We start from the raw sequence: 9,161 nt of genomic DNA, 5'->3' as shown, positions 1-9,161 counted from the left end.
CCGGGAGGCGGAGCTTGCAGTGAGCTGAGATCCGGCCACTGCACTCCAGCCCCGGCGACAGAGTGAGACTCTGCCTCAAAAAAAAAAAAAAAAAAAGAAAAGAGGCATATCGGCCGGGCGCGGTGGCTCACGCCTGTAATCCCAGCACTTTGGGAGGCCGAGGAGGGCAGATCACAAGGTCAGGAGATCGAGACCATCCTGGCTAACACAGTGAAACCCCGTCTCTACTAAAAAATACAAAAAAAAAAATTAGCCAAGCACGGTGGCAGGCACCTGTAGTCCCAGCTACTCGGGAGGCTGAGGCAGGAGAATGGCGTGAACCTGGGAGGCAGAGTTTGCAGTGAGTGGAGATCATGCCACTGCACTCCAGCCTGGGCAACAGAGTAAGACTCTGTCTCAAAAAAAAAGAAAAAAAAGAGGCATATCACCCCAAAAATGTTGGAGAAGGAAGTCCTAAACCATCTTTGTGTGATAAGATCCTTTATTTATTTATTTATTTATTTATTGAGACATGATCTCACTGTATTGCCCAGGCTGGTCTCGAACTCCTGAACTTAAGTGATCCTCTTACCTCCACCTCCCAAAGTACTGGGATTACCCTCCTGAGCCACTGTGTCCGGCCAGACAGGGTCCTCTCTGGCATCTGGGTTCAGTGTCATACCCGACCCAACACCTTTCTTAGGGCTCTTAGTTTTTGTTTTTGAGACAGGGTCTCCCTCTGTCCTCCAGGCTGGAGTGCAACAGCCCAGTTACTACTCATTGCAGCTTCAACCTCCCGGGGCTCTGGTGATTCTCCCACCTCAGCCTCCCAAGTAGGTGGTATTACAGTCTCGTACCACCATGCTCAGCACATTTTTTGTTTGTTTGTTTTTGAGATAGGATCTTGCTCTGTCGCCCAGGCTGGAGTGCAGTGGTGCTATCTCCACTCACTGCAGCCTCCACCTTCCGGGTTCAAGCAATTCTCTTGCCTCAGCCTCCACAGTAGCTGGGATTACAGGCACATGACACATCCCCGGCTAATTTTTTTGTACTTTTAGTAGAAGACAGGGTTTTACCATGTTGGCCAGGCTGGTCTCGAACTCCTGACCTCAGGCGATCCGCCTGCCTCGGCCTCCCAAAGCGCTGGGATTACAGGCGTGAGTCACTGCACCCAGCCAAATTTTTGTATTTTTTGTAGAGACAGGATCTTGTTATGTTGCCCAGGCTGGTCTTGGTTCTTAGGTTTTACTCTCTCTTTGTTTGTGTGTGTGTCTGTATGTGAGTGTGTCTGTGTGTCTGTGTGTGTGTGGTAGTTTTCCTTTATCTTGATAAAGGGTGAACGTGGCACACAGGCGCAAAATAAACAAGACTGACACCTGTTTCATAACTCTGGTCACTATTTTCATCTGCATCTGTCACTTGATGCGTCTCAAACATTTGTAACATTCCTCTGGGGAGGGATCTGACGTACCCATGCCCCACCCCTTTCTATATTTATGAGATTGAGCTGTCCACCAGCCACCCATGGGCTGATGTCTTTGAAATATGGATCTAGTACCAACAGGGTCATGAAAAGAGATGGGGTCCAATGGGCTACAGTTGGGGGGTGGTCCTGGGATACAGAGTATAGTAGCCTCTATTGGGGGATGGCAGCTTTCTAGGAGAGGAGTCACAAGCTCGCCTGGGCTTGTGTCTTGGGGGGAGGACACAGCTGCCTCAAGTTGGGGAGACAGACAGAGTGTGCCGGGTCCCCTCTTTCCGCCGTAGCATGAAGTCTCCGGGGGCGGCTGGACTCATGGCATAGAAGACGTTGGCATTGTCAGGAATCAGGAGCTCTGGTCAGGAGTGGAGACGGTGGTAATAGGCCCTCACAACCTTGTGACACCCTCACAGAGGACCCGGGAACCTCCTACCACTCACCCTCGAACCTGAACAGCCGTGGGTCCCTCTGCAGCTACTGCCAAGCAAGCTCATTCTGCTCTCACTGAATGAGAGACATGAACCTGGACAACTTATCACTTGAAAACCTGCACCACCTCAAGCCTTCCCTTATCATAAGCCTGGGCAACCTCCTAACATTCTCCCCCTCATCACCAACAAGGCAACCTGCAGTAAAAGTTGGGCAAACTGGCGGGGCGCGGTGCCTCACGCCTGTAATCCCAACACTTTGGGAGGCCGAGGTGGGTGGATCACTGAAAGTCAGGAATTCGAGACCAGTCTGGCCAACATGGTGAAACCCCATCTCTACTAAAAACACCAAAAAAATGAGCTGGGTGTGGTGGCGCGTGCCTGTCATCCCAGCTACTCAGAAGGCTGAGGCAGGAGAATCACTTGAACCCGGGAGGTGGAGGTTGCGGTGAGCTGAGATCCTGCCATTGCATTCCAGCCTGGGCGACAGAGCAAAACTCCATCTCAAAAAAAAAAAAAAAAAAAAAAAAAAAAAAAGCGACAACTTGCAGTAAAAATTTGGGCAAACTTAGACCACCTTAGACCACCCCCCCAAGACAACTTCCTGCTCACCCCACCCCTCCCCCACAACCACTTCCAGCCCATCTCATGTTGCTGTCACCTTGAACAATTTCCCACTTCCAGCCTGCACGAGTTGTGGCCTCACACTCAGCACCTGAACAACCTGAAGCATCCTGTCCTAATAGCCAGCCAACCTCATGCCATGTACTTCAGCGTGAATACTCTCAATCCCTTGCTTCTCCCTGTCAGACAAGACAATCTCATGCTTCCCTGCTATCCATTTGGCTCTCTCCCATCCCAAGTTCAGATAACTTCAGGGTTCCGGGGGTGAACAGACCTACTTCCTCACAAATCCAAGGCCAGATGCCCTTTAGTCTCCCATCCCTACAGGTTGAGCCTGAACAACCTCACCATGATGCTACAAACTTAAGATCAGACAAACTTCTACACTCCCTTCTCTCACTTGACCCTAGACATTTTTTTTTTTTTTTTGAGACAGAGTCTCGCTGTCTCGCCAGGCTGGAGTGCAGTGGCGTGATCTCGGCTCACTCCAACCTCCGCCTCCCGGGTTCAAGCAATTCTCGTGCCTCAGCCACCCGAGTAGGTGTGTGCCACCACACCCAGCTAATTTTTGTATTTTTAGTAGAGACAGGGTTTCACCATGTTGGCCAGGCTGGTCTCAATCTCTTGACCTTTTGATCTGCCCGCCTCGACCTCCCAAAGTGTTGAGATTACAGGCATGAGCCACACCGTGCCCGGCCTTTTTTTTTTTTTTTTTTTAAATAGAGACAGGGTCTTGCTCTGTCGCCCAGACTGGTGTGATCTCAGTTCACTGCAGCCTCCACCTCCTAGGCTCAAGTGATCCTCCCACCTCAGCCTCCCCAGTAGTTGGGACTACAGGCACATGCCACCATGCTCAGCTAATTTATGTAAGTGTGTGTGTATATATACATATTTTTTTTTCTTTCTTTCTTTTTTTTTTTTTGGAGACAAAGTCTTGCTCTGTCGCCAGGCTGGAGTGCAGTGGTGCGATCTTGGCTCACTGCAACCTCCACCTCCTGGGTTCAAGCAATCCTTCTGCCTCAGCCTCTCAAGTAGCTGGGACTACAGGCACTTGCCACCAAGCCTAGCTAATTTTTTTTCGTATTTTTAGTAGAGACAGGGCTTTACCATGTTGGCCAGGTTGGTCTCGAACTCCTGACCTCAAGTGATCCACCCGCTTTGGCCTCCCAAAGTGTTGGGATTATAGGCGTGAGCCACCGCACCCAGCCAATTTCTGTACTTTTTTATAGATGGAGTCTCGTCATGTTGCCCAGGCTTGTCTCAAACTCCTGAGCTCAGACAATCCACCCACCTTGGTCACCCAAAGTGTTGGGATTACAGTTGTAAGCCACCATGCCCAGCCCATCCTACAAATTTAAGGCTAGACAACCTTCTACACTTGCTTCTGTCACTTGTCCGTGGTCAATCTTTTTTTTTTTTTTTTTTTTTTTTTTTTTTTTTTTTTGAGACCAAGTCTCACCCTGTTGCCTAGGATGGAGTGCAATGGCGCAATCTTGGCTCACTGCAACCTCCGCCTCCCAGGTTCAAGTGATTCTCTTGCCTCAGCCTCCCGAGTAGCTGGGATTACAGGCGCCTCCCGAGTAGCTGGGATTACAGGCGCCTGAACCATGCCCAGCTATTTTTTTGTTTTGTTTTTAGTAGAGACAGGGTTTCACCATGTTGGCCAGGCTGGTCTCAAACTCCTGACCTCGTGATCCACCTGCCTTGGCCTCCCAAAGTGCTGGGATTACAGGCCTGAGTCACCACACCGGGCTCTTTTTTTTTGGAGGGGGGGACAGAGTCTCACTCTGTTGCCCAGGCTGAAGTGCAGTGCTATGATCTCTGCTCACTGCAACCTCCGCCTTGCAGGTTCAAGCAATTATTCTTCTGCCTCAGCCTCCCAAGTAGCTGGGACTACAGGAGTGTGCCACTACACCCGACTAATTTTTGTATGTTTCTTGGAGACAGGGTTTCACCACATTCATCAGGCTGGTCTCAAACTCCAGACCTCAAGTGATCCGCCCAGCTTGACCTTCCAAAGTGCTGGGATTACAGACATGAGCCACCACGCCTGGCCGGACCCTGGACAATCTTACTGTCTTTTAAATTCTAGGAAGACGACCTTTGGTGCCTTTCTCTCACACTGAGCCAAGACAATCTCATGACCCTACATCATTGAGGTACAGATATTTTATGTCCTCTTACCCCCCTCTGATTATCTTACCCCTACTCTCTGCCTGAACCACCTCACAGCCCTGTGAACCCAGGTAACCTTGGGCTCCATCCTTGAGCCTGGTCAGTCTGCTCCCCTCCCTGCTGCCCCCAATCCTGAGCTCCAAGCCATCCCTGCTCACCCCTGTCCCCAGGAAGGACTTGAAAGAGCTGATAATCACGGGCCCAGGGCTGGGGTACATTGTGCTTCTGCAAGGCTCGCCGGACCACGCTGGGGGCTTTGTCCTGACTGGTCAGCTGGAAGAAAGGGGTGGGAGGTGAGGCGAGGGCCCCGGCCCCAAGGGCAGGGTAGCCCCTAGCAGACCCCCAGCCCAGCCCCTCACCAAGATGCTTCGATACAGGTTCCCGTGGTCATTGTCAATGCTGATGCGGATGACGCGGGCCTCCGAGCTCTGCTGGGCCGGGAGCGGGATTCGAGGGCTGCCCAGAGGCAAAGGCCCGGGTCTGGGCAGGTCCGGGCTCAGGGGCAGCTGCAGGCAGTAAGGGATGGAGGCTACAACTTGGCTCATCTGCAGATGCTGAGGGCTAGGAAAGCATGAACTTCTGAGCCACCACTGGTGTATTCAATAGCCCCACATTTAAAATCTCAAGAAAACATTGGCTGGGTGCAGTGGCTCACGCCTGTAATCCCAGCACCTTGGGAGGTCGAGGCGGGCGGATCATCTGAGGTCAGGAGTTCAAGACCAGCCTGGCCAACATGGTGAAACTCCGTCTCTACTAAAAATACAAAAATTAGTGGGGCTTGGTGGCGCATGCCTGTAATCCCAGCTACTCCGGAGGCTGAGGCAGGAGAATCACTTGAACTTGGGAGGCAAAGGTTGTAGTGGGCCAAGATCACGCCACTGCACTCCAGCCTGGGTGACAGAGCGAGACTCCATCTCAAAAATGAATAAATAAATAAATAAATAAATAAAATAATAAAATAAAATAAAATCTCAAGAAAACATAGTACTTCCCCCTACGCATGCAGAGCCTGGGACATGCAACTAGGGTACATTCACAAGCCTTCATATACACCACCCTACCATATACAGACTTTGGTTCCCTATTACAGAAACAGACGTGAATGGTGTTCATATACACACAACCCATGCTCATACACAAGAAATCCTGTGTACACACATATGCTGACAGTGGTTGGACACTCATAGCCCGTGCCAATGAACAACCCCACACATGATCTCGTGAATACTCAGGCCCACATTTCCTCTTCTGGTATGCAGATTCTTTTTCTTTTTTTGAGACAGAGTCTCTCTCTGTCACCCAGGCTGGAGTGCAGTGGCTCGATCTTGGCTCACTGCAAGCTCCATGTCCCAGGTTCACACTATTCTCTTGCCTCAGCCTCCGGAGTAGCTGGGACTACAGGCGTTCGCCGCCACGCCCAGCTAATTTTTTCTATTTTTTAGTAGAGATGGGGCCGGGCGGGGCGGTGGCTCAAACCTGCCGTAATCCCAGCACTTTGGCGAGGCCCCGACGGGCGTCACGAGGTGCAGGAGATCGAGCATGAGATCTGGCTATCAAGATACGTGCACCGCGCCGTCCTCTACTAAAAAAATACAAAGAAACTAGCCGGGCGAGCGAGGCGGCGGCCTGTATCCCAGGCTAGCTCGGAGAGGCTGAGGCAGGAGAATGCGTGAACCCGGGAGGGCGGAGCTTGCAGTGAGCTGAGAGCTGGCCACTGCCCTCCGCCTGGGTGGGGCAGAGCAAGATCCCGTCTCAAAAAAAAAAAAAAAAAAAAAAAAAAAAGAGATGGGTTTCACATGGTTTAGCGCAGGACAGGATGGTCTCGAGCTCCTGACCTCGTGATCCGCCCGCCTCGGCCTCCCAAAGTGCTGGGATTACAAGTGTGAGCCACCGCACCCAGCCAATTTTTGTATTTTCAGTAGAGACGGGGTTTCACCATGTTGGCCAGGATGGTCTCGATCTCTTGACCTCGTAATCCGCACACCTCGGCCTCCCAAAGTGCTTGGATTACAGACTTGAGCCACTGCGTCCAGCCTCTTTTTCTTTATAAACAGTGTCTCTCTCTGTCATGCAGGTTAGAGTGCCGTGGCATGATCGTAGCTCACTGCAGCCTCAAACTTCTGGGCTCAAGCGATCCTTCCACCTCAGCGTAGCAGGGACTACACCCAGCTAATTTTTTTGACTTTTAATAGAGACAGGATCTCACCATGTTGCCCAGGCTGGTCTTGAACTCCTGGCCTCAAGCAATCCTCACACCTTGGCCTCCCAAAGTGCCGGGATCACAGGCAATAGCCACCATGTCTGGCATGGTATGCAGATTCTTAGGGACATACATGTCCTCAAAAAAGTGTAGGCTGGGTGCGGTGGCTCACGCCTGTAATCTCAACACTTTGGAAGGCCAAGGTGAGTGCATTGTTTGAGCTCAGGAGTTCGAAACCCGCCTGGGCAACATGGCGAGACCTCATCTCTACTAAAGACAAAAAATAGCAGGGCGTGGTGGTGCACACCTGTGGTCCTAGCTACTTAGGAGGCTGAGGTGGAAGGATCGCTTGAGCCTGGGGGAGGGGTGGGAGTTGCGGTGAGCTGAGATTGCACCACTGCACTTCAGCTTGGGTGACAGAGCGAGAAGGCCCTGTTTCAAATAAAAAGAGGGTGTGATGTGATTGCATCCTAGATGCCCCATGGGTAAGCAGTTACACAGGTCCAGATCTGAGTACGAGTCAGATTGATCAGTGATCACCCAAACAGGGCCATGCAGATGCACGCAATGCCCTGGATGGATAACCCAGGTGTTCAGTGTGTCTCCTGTATACACTCCTGGCCCCACAATCCTGTGTGTACACATATGCATGCACACACACGCACACACACACAGAGCCTGTGTGCCCACAGGCCCGTATGCACACACAAGCTGTCTTGGTACCTTGGTGCTGGGGCCCTGGGGCCCTGGAGAGGCCGGGGGACTGCCAGCAGGAGCATCTCTGCTTCTGGGACTTGAGGGGGGAGACCCTGGGGACACACTGGGGGAGATGCAGAGGCCAAGGTGGGATGGCTGTGCTGACTCCTGATCCCACGGTCCCTGGTCCCATCACCAAGCAGAATGCTCACCTGGAGGTGGGGGATGAGGGGTTCCTGGGACTCCAACTAGGGAATGAGCTTTTCTCTCGGGAAAGCTTCCTAAGGATGGGGACAGGGGACGAAGCTAAGGCAGGAGCAGCCCCTGCTGATATCTGCCCACATCACTCCCCACACACACACCCCGGAACTCACGCACTGAGACGCTTGGTGAGGCTGATCCGCCGTTGGATTTGTGGGGAGCTGGGGCAGGAGGCAGCTGGTGGCTCAATGACCCGGGAGAGACGGTAGCTGAGGGGGTCAACATGTGGATGAGGTGGTGGGGGCAGGAAATACAGGGGATGAAGAGATAAGAGTTAGAAGCAGTTGGGAGGTGGGTTTGGGGTGTAAGAGGGAGCAACCAGAGGTGGCATCCCACATGTCAGGGTCAGGGTGGTAAATGAGGGTATTGAGCACCAAGGTCTTATCAGAGATGGGACAGGATGGCTGGTCAAGAGGTCACAAAGATATTCACAGGGTGGCACTAAGGAATCAAATTGGGTCAGGATTAAAGTCAGGGTCAGGACCAGGCGTGGTGGCTCACGCCTGTAATCCTAGCACTTTGGGAGGCCAAGGCGAGAGGATTGCTTTGGGTCAGGAGTTTGAAACCAGCCTGGCCAATATAGTGAAATCCCATCTGTACTAAAAATGCAAAAAATTAGCTAGGTGCAGCTACTCGGGAGGATGAGGCAGGAGAATTGCTTGAACCTGGGAGGCGGAGGCTGCAGTGAGCCGAGATCGTGCCACTGCACTCCAGCCTGGGCAACAGAGCGAGAGTCTGTTTCAAAAATAAATAAATAAAATAAAAAAGTAAAGTCAGGGTCAGACTGGGGTCCGGTCGCCACTGGGGTCAATGGTTAGGGTCACAGTTATATAGAAAGAAAGTACACAGTTGTGATAGTCAAGTTGGACAAATAAACATGAAAGTTGGAGTCAGTTACTCAGAACTGAGGGTCAAGGGTTGGGGTCAGAGAGTCAGATTCAGATGAGGGGTCATGGGTCAGATAGGACCAAACATGGGGAAGTCAACACTTGGGACAGTTGAGTTGAATGACCAGCTGAATGCTAAAGTTGAGGTTAGAAAATCAGATGGGGTCGGCTGGGCGCGGTGGCTCAAGCCTGTAATCCCAGCACTTTGGGAGGCCGAGAGGGCGGATCACGAGGACAGGAGATTGAGACCATCCTGGCTAACACGATGAAACCCCGTCTCTACTAAAAAAATACAAAAAACTAGCTGGTCGAGGTGGCGGCCGACTGTAGTCCCAGCTACTCAGGAGGCTGAGGCAGGAGAATGGCGTGAACCCCGGAGGTGGAGCTTGTAGTGAGCTGAGATCAGGCCACTGCACTCCAGCCTGGGCCAC

At 51.9% G+C, this 9,161-nt stretch overlaps 2 protein-coding genes across 6 annotated transcripts in view; both read right to left on the bottom strand.

The window, feature by feature from the left end:
• EPOR (erythropoietin receptor) overlaps nucleotides 1–659 on the bottom strand; it is a 23,244-nt gene extending 22,585 nt beyond the window's left edge. Inside the window, exon 1 of the mRNA XM_017869418.1 lies at nucleotides 599–659. Within this exon, the coding sequence (XP_017724907.1) occupies nucleotides 599–659 (61 nt within the window). The remainder of the gene's footprint in view (nucleotides 1–598) is intronic.
• A 695-nt stretch (nucleotides 660–1,354) lies between these two features.
• Nucleotides 1,355–9,161, bottom strand: part of RGL3 (ral guanine nucleotide dissociation stimulator like 3) — a 26,142-nt gene continuing 18,335 nt past the window's right edge. For 4 of the 5 annotated variants that reach the window (XM_017869442.1, XM_017869444.1, XM_017869443.1 and 1 more), the window contains 6 exons: nucleotides 7,957–8,052; nucleotides 7,795–7,863; nucleotides 7,610–7,706; nucleotides 5,046–5,192; nucleotides 4,845–4,959; nucleotides 1,355–1,814 (listed from right to left, as the gene is read on the bottom strand). In XM_017869442.1, the coding sequence (XP_017724931.1) occupies nucleotides 1,696–1,814; nucleotides 4,845–4,959; nucleotides 5,046–5,192; nucleotides 7,610–7,706; nucleotides 7,795–7,863; nucleotides 7,957–8,052 (643 nt within the window). In that variant the 3' untranslated portion in view covers nucleotides 1,355–1,695. Of the gene's footprint in view, nucleotides 1,815–4,844; nucleotides 4,960–5,045; nucleotides 5,248–7,609; nucleotides 7,707–7,794; nucleotides 7,864–7,956; nucleotides 8,053–9,161 lie in introns of all 5 variants that reach the window. The other variant, XR_001884977.1, reaches the window with a different exon arrangement.

This window comes from Rhinopithecus bieti, unplaced genomic scaffold (genome assembly GCF_001698545.2).
Source record: "Rhinopithecus bieti isolate Rb0 unplaced genomic scaffold, ASM169854v2 scaffold_5025, whole genome shotgun sequence".
NCBI classification, from domain to species: domain Eukaryota; kingdom Metazoa; phylum Chordata; class Mammalia; order Primates; family Cercopithecidae; genus Rhinopithecus; species Rhinopithecus bieti.
Note: the sequence above shows the minus strand (reverse complement) of the source record. Positions and strands in the feature narration are given on the sequence as shown.